Source organism: Bufo bufo, chromosome 9 (assembly GCF_905171765.1).
Source record: "Bufo bufo chromosome 9, aBufBuf1.1, whole genome shotgun sequence".
In the NCBI taxonomy this organism is placed as follows: domain Eukaryota; kingdom Metazoa; phylum Chordata; class Amphibia; order Anura; family Bufonidae; genus Bufo; species Bufo bufo.
This window is the reverse complement of record NC_053397.1, coordinates 43,141,487-43,158,744: the sequence shown is the minus strand read 5'-3', so window position 1 is coordinate 43,158,744 and position 17,258 is coordinate 43,141,487. Positions and strand designations below refer to the sequence as shown.

At 45.7% G+C, this 17,258-nt stretch overlaps 1 protein-coding gene across 3 annotated transcripts in view; it reads left to right on the top strand.

The window, feature by feature from the left end:
- LOC120978577 overlaps positions 1-17,258 on the top strand; it is an 875,253-nt gene that overhangs the window by 208,038 nt on the left and 649,957 nt on the right. For 2 of the 3 annotated variants that reach the window (XM_040406807.1, XM_040406806.1), the window contains exon 3: positions 2,424-2,433. The exons of the other annotated variant lie outside the window; for it this stretch is intronic. In XM_040406807.1, coding sequence (XP_040262741.1) covers positions 2,424-2,433 — 10 coding nt within the window. The remainder of the gene's footprint in view (positions 1-2,423; positions 2,434-17,258) is intronic. 3 annotated transcript variants of the gene reach the window in all.

Here is a 17,258-nt window from a genome sequence, read left to right as displayed (position 1 = left end):
GAGAATCAGGCTTCACGTCACCCACCACTGGAACAGGCCACTGTCACATATTTAGGCCCAGGCACCCAGACAGAGGAGAGAGGTCCCGTAACAGAGAATCTGGCTTCATGTCAGCACAGAATCAGTCTGCATGTCATAGCAGAGAATCAGGCTTCACGTCACCCACCACTGGAACAGGCCACTGTCACACATTTAGGCCCTGGCATCCAGACAGAGGAGAGAGGTCCCGTAACAGAGAATCTGGCTTCATGTCAGCAGAGAATCAGTCTGCATGTCATAGCAGAGAATCAGGCTTCACGTCACCCACCACTGGAACAGTCCATTGTCAGATATTTAGGCCCAGGCACCCAGGCAGAGGAGAGAGGTCCCGTAACAGAGAATCTGGCTTCATGTCAGCAGAGAATCAGTCTGCATCTCATAGCAGAGAATCAGGCTTCACGTCACCCACCACTGGAACAGGCCACTGTCACATATTTAGGCCCAGGCACCCAGGCAGAGGAGAGAGGTCCCATAACAGAGATTCAGGCTTCATGTCAGCAGAGAATCAGTCTTCATGTCATAGCAGAGAATCAGGCTTCACGTCACCCACCACTGGAACAGGCCACTGTCACATATTTAGGCCCAGGCACCCAGGCAGAGGAGAGAGGTCCCATAACAGAGATTCAGGCTTCATGTCAGCAGAGAATCAGTCTTCATGTCATAGCAGAGAATCAGGCTTCACGTCACCCACCACTGGAACAGGCCACTGTCACACATTTAGGCCCCGGGACCCAGACAGAGGAGAGGTTCATTCAACTTTGGGTTGCCCCGCAATATAATGGTAAAATGAAAATAAAAATAGGATTGAATGAGGAAGTGCCCTGGAGTACAATAATATATTGTTAAGGGGAGGTAGTTAATGTCTAATCTGCACAAGGGATGGACAGGTCCTGTGGGATCCATGCCTGGTTCATTTTTATGAACGTCAGCTTGTCCACATTGGCTGTAGACAGGCGGCTGCGTTTGTCTGTAATGACGCCCCCTGCCGTGCTGAATACACGTTCAGACAAAACGCTGGCCGCCGGGCAGGCCAGCACCTCCAAGGCATAAAAGGCTAGCTCTGGCCACGTGGACAATTTGGAGACCCAGAAGTTGAATGGGGCCGAACCATCAGTCAGTACGTGGAGGGGTGTGCACAGGTACTGTTCCACCATGTTAGTGAAATGTTGCCTCCTGCTAACACGTTCCGTATCAGGTGGTGGTGCAGTTAGCTGTGGCGTGGTGACAAAACTTTTCCACATCTCTGCCATGCTAACCCTGCCCTCAGAGGAGCTGGCCGTGACACAGCTGCGTTGGCGACCTCTTGCTCCTCCTCTGCCTTCGCCTTGGGCTTCCACTGGTTCCCCTGTGACATTTGGGAATGCTCTCAGTAGCGCGTCTACCAACGTGCGCTTGTACTCGCGCATCTTCCTATCACGCTCCAGTGTAGGAAGTAAGGTGGGCACATTGTCTTTGTACCGGGGATCCAGCAGGGTGGCAACCCAGTAGTCCGCACACGTTAAAATGTGGGCAACTCTGCTGTCGTTGCGCAGGCACTGCAGCATGTAGTCGCTCATGTGTGCCAGGCTGCCCAGAGGTAAGGACAAGCTGTCCTCTGTGGGAGGCGTATCGTCATCGTCCTGTGTTTCCCCCCAGCCACGCACCAGTGATGGGCCCGAGCTGCTTTGGGTGCCACCCCACTGTGAACATGCTTCATCCTCATCCTCCTCCACCTCCTCCTCATCCTCGTCCTCCTCGTCCTCCAGTAGTGGGCCCTGTCTGGCCACATTTGTACCTGGCCTCTGGTGTTGCAAAAAACCTCCCTCTGAGTCACTTTGAAGAGACTGGCCTGAAAGTGCTAAAAATTACCCCTCTTCCTCCTCTTCCTCCTGGGCCACCTCCTCTTCCATCATCGCTCTAAGTGTTTTCTCAAGGAGACATAGAAGTGGTATTGTAACGCTGATAACGGCGTCATCGCCACTGGCCATGTTGGTGGAGTACTCGAAACAGCGCAACAGGGCACACAGGTCTTGCATGGAGGCCCAGTCATTGGTGGTGAAGTGGGGCTGATCCGCAGTGCGACTGACCCGTGCGTGCTGCAGCTGAAACTCCACTATGGCCTGCTGCTGCTCGCACAGTCTGTCCAGCATGTGCAAGGTGGAGTTCCACCTGGTGGGCACGTCGCATATGAGGCGGTGAGCGGGAAGGCCGAAGTTACGCTGTAGCGCAGACAGGCGAGCAGCGGCAGGGTGTGAACGCCGGAAGCGCGAACAGACGGCCCGCACTTTATGCAGCAGCTCTGACATGTCAGGGTAGTTGCGAATGAACTTCTGCACCACCAAATGCAGCACATGCGCCAGGCAAGGGATGTGCGTCAAACCAGCTAGTCCCAGAGCTGCAACGAGATTTCGCCCATTATCGCACACCACCAGGCCGGGCTTGAGGCTCACCGGCAGCAACCACTCGTCGGTCTGTTGTTCTATACCCCGCCACAACTCCTGTGCGGTGTGGGGCCTGTCCCCCAAACATATGAGTTTCAGAACGGCCTGCTGACGTTTACCCCGGGCTGTGCTGAAGTTGGTGGTGAAGGTGTGTGGCTGACTGGATGAGCAGGTGGATGAAGAGGAGGAGGAAGCTAAGTAGGAGGCAACAGGAGGCAAAGAATGTTGCCCTGCGATCCTTGGCGGCGGAAGGACGTGCACCAAACAGCTCTCCGCCTGGGGCCCAGCCGCCACTACATTTACCCAGTGTGCAGTTAGGGAGATATAGCGTCCCTGGCCGTGCTTACTGGTCCACGTATCTGTGGTTAGGTGGACCTTGCCACAGATGGCGTTGCGCAGTGCACACTTGATTTTATCGGACACTTGGTTGTGCAGGGAAGGCACGGCTCTCTTGGAGAAGTAGTGCCGGCTGGGAACAACATACTGTGGGACAGCAAGCGACATGAGCTGTTTGAAGCTGTCTGTGTCCACCAGCCTAAATGACAGCATTTCATAGGCCAGTAGTTTAGAAATGCTGGCATTCAGGGCCAGGGATCGAGGGTGGCTAGGTGGGAATTTACGCTTTCTCTCAAATGTTTGTGAGATGGAGAGCTGAACGCTGCCGTGTGACATGGTTGAGATGCTTGGTGACGCAGGTGGTGGTGTTGGTGGTACATCCCATGTTTGCTGGGCGGCAGGTGCCAACGTTCCTCCAGAGGCGGAGGAAGAGGCCGAGGCGGCGGCAGCAGCAGAAGAGGCTGAGGCGGCAGCAGCAGAAGAGGTAGCAGGGGGAGCCTGAGTGACTTCTTTGTTTTTAAGGTGTTTACTCCACTGCAGTTCATGCTTTGCATGCAGGTGCCTGGTCATGCAGGTTGTGCTAAGGTTCAGAACGTTAATGCCTCGCTTCAGGCTCAGATGGCACAGCGTGCAAACCACTCGGGTCTTGTCGTCAGCACATTGTTTAAAGAAGTGCCATGCCAGGGAACTCCTTGAAGCTGCCTTTGGGGTGCTCGGTCCCAGATGGCGGTGGTCAGTAGCAGGCGGAGTCTCTTGGCGGCGGGTGTTCTGATTTTGCCCACTGCTCCCTCTTTGTCTTTTGCTACGCTGTTGGCTCGGTCTCACCACTGCCTCTTCCTCCGAACTGTGAAAGTCAGTGGCACGACCTTCATTCCATGTGGGGTCTAGGATCCCATCGTCCCCTGCATCGTCTTCCACCCAGTCTTGATCCCTGACCTCCTGTTCAGTCTGCACACTGCAGAAAGACGCAGCAGTTGGCACCTGTGTTTCGTCATCATCAGAGACGTGCTGAGGTGGTATTCCCATGTCCTCATCATCAGGAAACATAAGTGGTTGTGCGTTAGTGCATTCTATCTCTTCCACCCCTGGGGAAGGGCTAGGTGGATGCCCTTGGGAAACCCTGGCAGCAGAGTCTTCAAACAGCATAAGAGACTGCTGCATAACTTGAGGCTCAGACAGTTTCCCTGATATGCATGGGGGTGATGTGACAGACTGATGGGCTTGGTTTTCATGCGCCATCTGTGCGCTTTCTGCAGAAGACTGGGTGGGAGATAATGTGAACGTGCTGGATGCACTGTCGGCCACCCAATTGACTAATGCCTGTACCTGCTCAGGCCTTACCATCCTTAGAACGGCATTGGGCCCCACCAAATATCCCTGTAAATTCTGGCGTCTACTGGGACCTGAGGTAGTTGGTACACTAGGACGTATGGCTGTGGCAGAACGGCCATGTCCTCTCCCAGCACCAGAGGGTCCACTAACACCACCACGACCATGTCCACGTCCGCGTCCCTTACTAGTTGTTTTGCTCATTGTTACCGTTCACCACAATAAGAAAAATATTATTCGGGCCAATGTATTGAATTAAAATTCAGGCATGTTTTACAGACACCTAACACTGTCTGGCTATCTATTTAGGTACCGTATTACAGTAATGACAGATTTGGTTGAATATAAATGTCAGGCCTATTTTTTACATGCTGTGTGACAGATATACCTTTAATCACAGAATTAGACTTGTATCTGCACTGTAGCGTGTGTGTTAAGTTTTTCAGAATGACACTATCAATCTAAGATATCCTTTTTGGGATAGATTTAAAGTAGGCCTGATATAGCAGAAACTACTAATTTTGAGAATGGCAAATTTGGGAATATTTTTTCAACCCAGAACAAAAACTGTGCTTTTACGGTCACTACAAATAATTTGACCAGCTAAAACAATACAGATTTGGTTGAATATAAATGTGAGGCCTATTTTTTACGCACTGTGTGACAGATATACCTTTAATCACAGAATTAGACTTGTATCTGCACTGTAGCGTGTGTGTTAAGTTTTTCAGAATGACACTATCAGCACCTTCAATCTAAGATATCCTTTTTGGGATAGATTTAAAATAGGCCTGATATAGCAGAAACTATGTAAGATTTAAAGTAGGCCTGATATAGCAGAAACTACTAATTTTGAGAATGGCAAATTTGGGAATAGTTTTTAAACCCAGAACAAAAACTGTGCTTTTACGGAACAAAAACTGTGCTTTTACGGTCACTACAAATAATTTGACCAGCTAAAACAGTACAGATTTGGTTGAATATAAATGTCAGGCCTATTTTTTACGCGCTGTGTGACAGATATACCTTTAATCACAGAATTAGACTTGTATCTGCACTGTAGCGTGTGTGTTAAGTTTTTCAGAATGACACTATCAGCACCTTCAATCTAAGATATCCTTTTTGGGATAGATTTAAAGTAGGCCTGATATAGCAGAAACTACTAATTTTGAGAATGGCAAATTTGGGAATAGTTTTTAAACCCAGAACAAAAACTGTGCTTTTACGGTCACTACAAATAATTTGACCAGCTAAAACAGTACAGATTTGGTTGAATATAAATGTGAGGCCTATTTTTTACGCGCTGTGTGACAGATATACCTTTAATCACAGAATTAGACTTGTATCTGCACTGTAGCGTGTGTGTTAAGTTTTTCAGAATGACACTATCAGCACCTTCAATCTAAGATATCCTTTTTGGGATAGATTTAAAGTAGGCCTGATATAGCAGAAACTACTAATTTTGAGAATGGCAAATTTGGGAATAGTTTTTCAACCTAGAACAAAAACTGTGCTTTTACGGTCACTACAAATAATTTGACCAGCTAAAACAGTACAGATTTGGTTGAATATAAATGTCAGGCCTATTTTTTACGCGCTGTGTGACAGATATACCTTTAATCACAGAATTAGACTTGTATCTGCACTGTAGCGTGTGTGTTAAGTTTTTCAGAATGACACTATCAGCACCTTCAATCTAAGATATCCTTTTTGGGATAGATTTAAAGTAGGCCTGATATAGCAGAAACTACTAATTTTGAGAATGGCAAATTTGGGATTAGTTTTTCAACCCAGAACAAAAACTGTGCTTTTACGGTCACTACAAATAATTTGACCAGCTAAAACAGTACAGATTTGGTTGAATATAAATGTCAGGCCTATTTTTTACGCGCTGTGTGACAGATATACCTTTAATCACAGAATTAGACTTGTATCTGCACTGTAGCGTGTGTGTTAAGTTTTTCAGAATGACACTATAAGCACCTTCAATCTAAGATATCCTTTTTGGGATAGATTTAAAGTAGGCCTGATATAGCAGAAACTACTAATTTTGAGAATGGCAAATTTGGGAATAGTTTTTCAACCCAGAACAAAAACTGTGCTTTTACGGTCACTAAATATAACTTGACCAGCTAAAACTGTACTGATTTGGAGGAATAGAAATGTCAGGCCTATTTTTTAGGCGCTGGGTGACAGGCTCAACTTGCCCCTGATGTAGTATATGGCCAAAAAATAACCACACTATTGATGGTTAAATGCACTTGGGTGACACAGGCTCAGCCTGCACCTAATGTAGTATATGGCCAAAAAATAACCACACTATTGATGGTTAAATGCACTTGATGAAAGCTTGACCCTGATGTAGGATATAGCAAAAAATAACCACACTATTGATGGTTAAATGCACTTGGGTGACACAGGCTCAGCCTGCACCTGATGTAGTATATGGCCAAAAAATAACCACACTATTGATGGTTAAATGCACTTGATGAAAGCTTGACCCTGATGTAGGATATAGCAAAAAATAACCACACTATTGATGGTTAAATGCACTTGGGTGACACAGGCTCAGCCTGCACCTGATGTAGTATATGGCCAAAAAATAACCACACTATTGATGGTTAAATGCACTTGATGAAAGCTTGACCCTGATGTAGGATATAGCAAAGAATAACCACACTATTGATGGTTAAATGCACTTGGGTGACACAGGCTCAGCCTGCACCTGATGTAGTATATGGCCAAAAAATAACCACACTATTGATGGTTAAATGCACTTGGGTGACACAGGCTCAGCCTGCACCTGATGTAGGATATAGCAAAAAATAACCACACTATTGATGGTTAAATGCACTTGGTGGTAGCTTGTGCTGGCACACCACAAGCCACAAAATGGCCGCAGATCACCCCAGAAAAAAGGGATATAAAAACCCTCTGGGCAGCCTAAAAAATGTGAGCAATTCAATATCAGCACTTCAATGATCCACAGCTGGAGATCGATCACTGAATGAAGTCTTTTGGAGGAGTTAATCTGCCTAATCTCGCCCTAACGTCGCAGCAGCAACCTCTCCCTACGCTTGTATCAGCAGAGTGACGTGCAGCGCTACGTGACCCAAGCTTATATAGAGGCTGGGTCACATGCTGCACTGGCCAATCACAGCCATGCCAATAGTAGGCAAGGCTGTGATGGCCTCTTGGGGCAAGTAGTATGACGCTTGTTGATTGGCTGCTTTGCAGCCTTTCAAAAAGCGCCAAGAAAGCGACGAACACCGAACCCGAACCTGGACTTTTACGAAAATATTCGGGTTCGAAAATATTCGGGTTCGCTCATCCCTAGTTACCATCTTTTTATTGAACACACCATGTAAACATTCACAGTGCAGGTGGAAAAAGTATGTGAACCCTTGGATTTAATAACTGGTTGAACCTCCTTTGGCAGCAATAACTTCAACCAAACGTTTCCTGTAGTTGCACAACGGTCAGGAGTAATTCTTGACCATTCCTCTTTAGAGAACTGTTTCAGTTCAGCAATATTCTTGGGATGTCTGGTGTGAATCACTTTATTGAAGTCATGCCACAGCATCTCAATCGGGTTGAGGTCAGGACTCTGACTGGTCCACTCCAGAAGGCATATTTTCTTCTGTTTAAGCCATTCTGTTGTTGATTTACTTATATGCTTTGGGTTGTTGTCCTGTTGCAACACCCATCTTCTGTTGAGCTTCAGCTGGTGGACAGATGGCCATAAAGAGGACCTTTCACCTGGAAAAACATTGCGAACTAAGTATCATTACATATACAGTGGCGTCCAGGGATCTCACTGCACCTATTATCCCTGGGCGCCGCTCCGTTTGGCCGCTGTGCCCTCCGGTATCTTCGCTCACTTGGTTATAGTAGGCGGAGACTGCCCTTGTTCTGCTGGGCGTCTCCTCCTCCTAGGCTGTAGCGCTGGCCAATCGCAGCGCAGAGCTCACAGCCTGGGAGAAAAAAAACTCCCAGACTGTGAGCTCTGCGCTGCGATTGGCCAGCGCTACAGCCTAGGAGGAGACGCCCAGCAGAACAAGGGCAGTCTCCGCCTACTATAACCAAGTCCCCTAAGTCTTCGCCTACTATAACGAAGTGAACGAAGATACCGGAGGACATCGCAGCCGAACGGAGAGGCGCCCAGGGATAATAGTAAGTGCAGTGAGATCCCTGGGTGCCGCTGTATATGTAATGATACTAAGTTTGCAATGTTTTTCCAGGTGAAAGGTCCTCTTTAAGTTCTCCTGCAAAATGTCTTGATAAACTTGGGAATTCATTTTTCCTTCGATGACAGCAATTCCTTCAGGCCCTGACGCAGCAAAGCAGCCCCAAACCATGATGCCCCCACCACCATACTTCACAGTTGGGATGGGGTTTTGATGTTGGTGTGCTGTGCTTCTTTTTCTCCACACATAGTGTTGTGTGTTTCTTCCAAACAACTCAACTTTGGTTTCATCTGTCCACAGAATATTTTGCCAGTACTGCTGTGGAACATTTAGGTGCTCTTGTGCAAACTGTAAACGTGCAGCAATGTTTTTTTTGGACAGCAGTGGCTTCCTCTGTGGTATCCTTCCATGAAATCCATTCTTGTTTAGTGTTTTACATATCGTAGATTCGCTAACAGGGATGTTAGCATATGCCAGAGACTATTGTAAGTCTTTAGCTGACACTCTAGGATTCTTCTTCACCTCATTGAGCAGTCTGCGCTGTGCTCTTGCAGTCATCTTTACAGGACGGCCACTCCTAAGGAGAGTAGCAGCAGTGCTGAACTTTCTCCATTTATAGACAATTTGTCTTACCGTGGACTGATGAACAACAAGTCTTTTGGAGATACTTTTATAACCCTTTCCAGCTTTATGCAAGTCAGCAATTCTTATTCGTAGGTCTTCTGAGAGCTGTTTTGTGCGAGGCATCCTTCACATCAGGCAATGCTTCTTGTGAAAAGCAAACTGGTGTGTTTTTTTATAGGGCAGGGCAGCTGTAACCAACACCTCCAATCTCATCTCATTGATTAGACTCCAGTTGGCTGACACTTCACTCCAATTAGCTCTTGGAGATGTCATTAGTCTAGGGGTTCACATTCTTTTTCCACCTGCACTGTGAATGTTTACATGGTGTGTTCAATAAAAACATGGTAACATTTAATTCTTTGTGTGCTATTAGTTTAAGCAGACTGTGATTGTCTATTGTTGTGACGTAGATGAAGATCATATCACATTTTATGACTAATTTGTACAGAAATCCATATAATTCCAAAGGGTTCACATACTTTTTCTTTCATCTCTATGTACCAAAAGTTGCAAGAATAGTCTGCATAAAGTTAACAGTCATCAAGTTAGAACGCCACATGTGCATGGCGATCACACACCGACAATGCATATCCATAAGAACATTATATAAAGTGCAATTGGAGCAGCATCACAAGAAATGATAAAAGGATATAAAAACAGATGCACAATTGTTGTGGATACAGACAGAGTGACCCACAGGGTGAAAAGCCACCCCGATGTATGTTTCACCCAGCTTCTTCCTGGGGGCGCACATATTTGCCTCCTCCATGGACATGCCCAGCCAACAGCAACAGGGCACATTGTCACTCCCACTCCCCCTCCTTCCTATCACATTCCTCTGGCTGTCAGCCTGCCAAATCCAACTGGACAAGGTGATCAGCAACAATGGCCAAAACATACTTTCTGTGCTGAATCTTGGGCACATAACACATGCTCCCGGCATGATGCATGTTATCAACCCATTTGTGTAATGCTTTTTTCTAAAGTACAATGGCTTGCGCAAGGTGCTGCCAATGTCCAGGAGACTGTCCAATGATTTCAGCCATTCTTATATGGTGAGGAACGCTCTCCTTGACTTGCAGCAGCAGAGCAGTTGGCAGATACACTGTTTAATCTACGATGTTCCAACTCGCTGGAATTCAACATTGCACATACTAAAACTGGCTCCTTGGGCACACTGGACAGAATGGTGACCTCTATGCCCACTTGCCTTTGTAGTTACAGGCACAGCATTGACATCAAGTAGTCTAATGATTACTGGATACCCATGCTTTTAGACGCTCACTCTCAAAGCAAAACAGGAGAATGTTTTCTTCTTTCCGAAAGGGAGACTAAATTACATTATTACCAGGAAATACTGTGTACTCAGCTTTCTGCAGCTTTTGGCAAGCAGATGGCGTGTCTGCAATAGAGGCCCCACTGTGCCCTTCCCTAGAGTTATCCACCCCCACAACTAGCAGAAGCTGCAGTCGCAACACAGCAGCCAGTTCAGTCTCCTCAACAGAATGGAGCAGTTTATTAATGTGCCACATCAGACTGAGGCAAATTAGCAAGCAAAGACCTCCCGCCTCAATGCCCAGGTTCAGGCCTACCTACACTCTGGCCTGTCTTCAGCGCATAATCTGTTCTCTGACCCCATGGACTTCTGGGCAGGCAGATTAGAACAGTGTCCTGAACTGGCCCAGTATGCCCTGTCTTCTTTCTTGCCCAGCCTCCAGTATCATCTCAAAGAAGGTTTTCAGCACCGCAGGGGGCCTGGTGACACCCAAATGGACCAAATTGTCCTCCTCCAAGTGTCCAGAACATCACTTTTGTCAAATGAACAAGACTGGATTTGGGAGGATTTTCTCACTCCTCCAGCTGAGGCCGATGAATAGATCTGTCATTGCTGTCTGCTTGCCTGCCTGCCTACCATCATTTTCCATACAGCTGCTGCCACCATCATGCCACTAGTGCTGTTGACCTGTCAACATGTACCATATGGCTTCTGCTGCTGCCTCTATCATGTCACTTCCACCATAATGTCACACAGATATGTTTTAATGTTTTTTTGGTTCTCATTTCCCAAGTTGGTACAATCTGATAAGTGTGGGGGATTCAGTCAGCACAACCCTATATGCAGGTGCACATCGCTATGGCGAAATACATATACAAAGAAAAGAACACAAATGCAATAGCACTCTGCAACCAGCACTCCGCCCTGCCTCCATGCTGGATGTTCAATTAGGCATTGGTGTACATTTTGGCCAAAGCGTAATAAGCCACTCACCACGTCAAGGTCTCCTCTATGATTGGTCCCTAACACTAGTTCCTACATGTTTATGGGCCATGACAGCCACACAAAGTCCAGGGAGCGCAGGTACAGTGTGCTGCCACGCAGCTTTTACTGTCTAGCAGTTGTTATTACATGTTATGTTACTATATTATTTGGTATGATCCTTACACCCCTGCTGTTTCTGGCTAGTTGGTTGTTCCCACCCTCCATTTCCTGCTGTAACTCCATTTTGTATAGTTGTTATAAAGAGACTGCAGAGTGTGGGAGCTGTGTAACTTCATTAGAAATTTACCTATGAAAAAGCCTCTATGTTTATATCCTTGCTACCTTAAAGCATAAAGAAGCATTGAAAATCACCTCTGGAGTCTTTATTCATTGAGTAAGCTATCTGTTAAAGTGATCATTCAACCTGCCGCACACATCCTTACAGACTGGGTCTACAAGAAGCTTGTCGCAGGTACAACCGACGCTGAGACAGAATAGTAAATTTCTAGAAGAATCCATCACATGGCTATCTCTGCAGCTTCAGAAACGTGAGTAACCATGCTTCTGTGTGAAGAACTAACACCCTAAGACAGGAAGCCATCTTCAGGCCGTGCACTGAAAGTCAATGCCTGTGTGTCACTGCCGCAGTCAGCAGAAGCATTACTCTGCATATGAAGCCAGCCACCTACTGAATGCTCCATAACTGTTACAGCCTTTACTGCCAGGGATTTCTGGTCTGTGCTGTGAACCCATTTCTCTAGTAATACCAGCTTGCCTTTATTGGGGAGCCATAAGTACCTTTTGAACTGTGCACTGAGCTGAGCTATCCAGTCTGAACCAGTTGCAGCACTAGCTGGCTCATTGTCACAAATATCCAGCTCCTCAGCTCAGCCTGCTTACTAACAGAAGTCACTACCTACAGAGCTGAGCTCTGGCAGATTTCTAACAAGACACCAAAACTACAGCACTTGTCATTATGTCTGACAGAGATCCCACAGAGTTACCTGTATTTAAATCAAGATAAAGCAGACTCCTTACTTCATCCTGCTCGTCCTGTTAGAGCCCCTCATCCATCCTTGAAGGCAAGGGAGGCTTATGAAGCAAGTAAGGAAGACACATCTAGTAACCTGACTGCATTATGGGAGAAGACTTTAAGTTGTATAAAGACCACTAATGAAATTAGCAACAATTCTGAGCAATTGAACACTGCTCTCTCAAGGGTTAAGAAGGCATTTGAGAACTATAAAAGACTTTCTGAGAAGTACTATTCCCTATTGTCTCATTCCAACATAGAGGAAGCTGCATTGGAATTAAAGGACTTTACTTCTACTGACCAGCAGAGGCATAGCACATATCTTGAAGCAAAGGCACAGATAGAAGGTAGATTAGCACAGCTACATGAAACTACATCCTGTAAATCTGCTTCTTCCAAACACTCAGGAAAATCATCTAGATCTGCCCGCTCCTATCATAAATCCTCTTCTAAGACACTGCGGTCCTGCTCTGTAAGGTCAACACTGAGCGACCAAATAGTCAAAGCTCGCCAGAAGGTTGCAGCAGCCCAGGTTCAAGCCACTTGTTCTGAAAGAGAAGCAGCCATCAAAGCTCAGCTAGAAATCCTTCAGAAGAATAAAGAAAAGGAAGTAGCCTTAGCTGAATTATCTGTCTTGGAACAAGCCCTATTGGAAGAAGGAGCAGCTTGTCCCAGCTTGGCTGCTTGTCAGGACCCTGTTGAAAGGACCCTACAGTTTGTCTTAACCCAGAACCACGACAATACAGTCCCACCTACAGTTGGAGATTCTTCTCATAATCATCCAGCAAGTGGATCAGAAGGCAACGTGTTGCCAAATCAAGCTCGTCAACTACACACACCTACTAACAGAGACACTCCACAACTACCGCATGTCACAAAATCAAGTGAATCAACCTACGCAGCTCATGTGCCACCACAACCCTATGTGAATAGAGATTACAAGGGCACAGCAGAAAACTACAGAATGAACTCTATACCCCCTGTGATACAGCTCTGTTCAGCTTCAAATGCTCAGAGACCGTCAGACGACAGACCCTTACCTAGTTTGAACCCATCTGCAACACCTTTCTCTCCACCTACGAGCCAACATCTGATACCAACCATGGTCCAAGTCAGTGCACCATCAGTATCCCCTGTGGCTATAAAAACCGAAAGCACTGATGCTGCAGAGTTCAGCAAGTATATGATTCGACGAGAGTTGATTACTATTGGACTGTCTAGATTTGATGACCGCCCAGAGAACTACAGAAGTTGGAGATCTACATTTAAGGTGGTAACCAAGAACTTGGACATTGAACCTCAAGCAGAACTCGACTTACTAATAAAGTGGTTGGGGCGTCAATCTTCAGAACAAGTAAAGAGACTTAAATCTGTTTACATTTATAACTTTAAAGCAGGCCTTGATGCTGCCTGGGAACGTCTAGAACAAGACTATGGGAGCCCCGAAGTCATTGAATCTGCCTTATTCCAGAGACTAAACGACTTTCCTAAGATTTCTGTTAAGGACAATCATAAGCTTAGAGAGTTAGGTGACCTCCTTCATGAACTTGAAATTGCTAAGTTAGATCCTAGTTTACCAGGTCTTAGCTATTTAGACACTGCTCAGGGCGTAAATCCTATTGTAGCAAAGTTGCCTAGTTATCTTCAAGGAAAGTGGACTAGTGTAGGATCAAAGTATAAGTATGAACATCATGTTTCCTTCCCTCCTTTTTTTTTATTTTGTAGAGTTCGTGCAGAAGGTTGCAAGATCCAAGAATGACCCAAGCTTCTTCTATCCAGATACAACCACCATTCCTTTAACTACTTCAAGGGATATTGCCACCAACAGTAAATTTAAGAATTTAAGGCATCCTATTGCCGTGAGGAAGACCGCGATAGCATCCAACGTCTTGGCTACAGACATTAAGGCAAGCAATCTTAATCAACAGTGTCCTATTCATAATGCGCCACATTCTCTCTCCAAATGTCGTGCATTCAAGGACAAGCCTATTGAAGAACGCAAGTCATTTCTCAAAGAGCATAATATCTGTTTCAAGTGTTGTGCATCCTCCGATCATTTAGCTAGAGACTGTAAGATCGCCATCAGATGTTCCCTGTGTAGCAGTGCCAAACATGTGGACGCTCTTCATTCAGACCTGTTCAAAAGGAAACCTTCACCCGGCAGCAACCCCAAAACTACATCAGATGATGGCGGGGAGAGAACTGAGCAACGTGCCAATCCCGTAACCACAAGGTGTACAGAGGTATGTGGAGAAGGGCTTCATAGCAAATCTTGTAGCAAGATATGTCTTGTAAGGGTTTTTCCTGAAGGATGTCCACAAAATTCCATAAAAATGTATGCCATACTCGATGATCAGAGCAATCGCTCATTGGCCAGTAGAGAATTCTTTGACCTATTCAACATTCATGGAGAGACCTGGTCCTATACCTTGCAGACATGTGCAGGAAAGATCAATGCTTCTGGAAGAAGAGCCCATGGCTTCATAGTAGCATCAGAATATGAGGACATAGAGTTTCCTCTTCCAACTCTAATCGAATGTGATCAGCTACCGAACAATAGAGAAGAAATCCCCACACCAGAGGTTGCACGTCATCACCCTCATTTGAGCCACATTGCTGACTACATTCCACCTCTTTACAAGGATGTTAAGATTTTGATTCTACTAGGAAGAGACATTCCTAGAGTTCATAAAATAAGAGAGTTATGTAACGGTCCAGATGATGCTCCTCAGGCCCAGAAACTTGATCTTGGATGGGTGATAATAGGAGAAGTCTGTTTAGATCAATCTCACAAGCTCTTGGACGTAGCTTCCTACAAAACTAATGTTGCCTATCGGTCGATGAAATGTCCATTGCACTATTATGTGAAGGAAAGACTTGATTTTAAAAATGAAGTTCCATATCAAGCACTCCAAGGTATAAACTGCAAGCTCACTTCTCAGAAGGACCTTGGTGATTCAGTGTACCAGACTACTTGTGATGACAGCAAGATTGCCCCTTCAGTCGAAGACAAGGAGTTCATCAAGATTATGGATGAAGAGTTCTTCAAGGACAATTCCAACAGTTGGGTAGCTCCATTACCCTTCCGAGTACCAAGGCTTACTCTCCCTAACAATCGACAACAAGCTTTAACCAGATTTGCTGCACTTAAGAAAACTCTCTGTAACAAACCTGAGATGCAAGAGCACTTTATAACATTTATGCAGAAGATTTTAGATAACCTTCACGCTGAGCCAGCACCAGACCTTATGGAAGGTGAAGAATGCTGGTACCTTCCATCCTTTGGAGTCTACCATCCTCGTAAACCGGGGCAAATCAGAATAGTCTTTGACTCAAGCGCTCAGTTCCAGGGAACCTCTTTAAATAACGTTCTTCTAACTGGTCCAAATCTAACAAACAACCTTGTAGGAGTGTTGATGCGGTTCAGGAAGGAACCAATTGCCGTGACAGCTGATGTCCAACAGATGTTCCACTGTTTCATAGTCAAAGAGGACCACAGAAATTATCTCCGGTTCTTGTGGCACCGCAACAATGACGTTAATGATCAGGTGATAGATTATCGCATGAGAGTCCATGTCTTTGGAAATAGTCGATCTCCTGCCGTGGCAACTTATGGACTGAGAAGAACAGCGCAGGAAGGTGAAAAGGAATTTGGATCTGACACCAGGCAATTTATTGAGAGAGATTTTCATGTAGACGATGGCCTGAAATACTTTTCAACACCTGAAGAAGCCGTCAATCTGATAAAAAGAACTCAACAGCTCCTGTTGACTGCTCACTTAAGGCTTCATAAGATTGCATCTAATAGCAGTGAAGTAATGAGGTCTTTCAATCCAGAAGATCATGCTAAGGATTTGAAGGATTTGGACTTGGGAGTAGATGCCCTACCCACTCAAAGGAGTCTCGGTCTTCTCTGGAATATAACTTCAGATACATTCACCTTTCAGGTCTCTGACGCCAAGAAGCCATTTACCAGACGAGGAGTCCTGTCAACTGTTAATAGCCTTTACGATCCCCTAGGCTTTGTGACTCCAGTTACCGTCCAAGGGAGATCCATACTTCGCCAGCTTACTGAGAGAGTAACAGATTGGGATGCCCCTCTGCCAGTAGACCTACTGCCTAAATGGGAGAAATGGAGAAACTCCATGAAAGTACTGGAAGAACTTAATATCCCGCGCTGCTATTCACCCACTTCAATTTCAAGAAGTCTGAGGAAAGAGATTCATATCTTTTGTGATGCATCTACCGAGGCTATAGCGGCTGTGGCTTATCTCAAGATCATAGATCCCTCCGGGAGATCCTATGTCGGTTTTCTACTAGGAAGAGCCAAGTTAGCTCCAAAACCTGCTCACACTATTCCAAGATTAGAATTGTGTGGCGCAACCCTAGCTGTTGAAGTCGCAGAATTCCTGCAAAATGAAATGGACGCTGAAATTGATCAGGTTAAGTACTACACTGACAGCAAAGTCGTACTTGGCTACATATGCAACAGTGTAAGGAGGTTCTATGTGTATGTGGCTAACAGGGTAGAACGAATAAGGAAAATCAGTAGACCTGAACAATGGAACTATGTCCCGACTGGTTTGAATCCCGCAGATATTGCTACGAGGTCAGTGCCAGCAGTTGTCCTCACGCAAACCATTTGGTTTTCAGGACCCAAGTTTTTAACGGACCAGTCTTCTACAAACTCAAAAGAAGATATTGATTTCCACCTGGTGGATCCAGATACTGATCCAGAAATCCGCCCTGAAGTAATAACATTAAGTTCCAACATCTGTTCAAGAAGAAACTTGGAAGTGAGACGTTTTGAACGTTTCTCTTCTTGGAAAAGATTGGTGAAGACTATAACAAGATTGAGTCATATTGCGCAGACTTTCTGCAAGTCTAATCAGACATCGTCTTGTCATGGATGGCACACCTGCAAGGAGTTACCCAATGCGTTAGAGTATGAGAATGCAGAGTTATTCGTCATACGTCTTGTGCAAGAAGAAGTCTTTGCAGAAGAGATTAAGTGCTTGAGAGGCAATAGA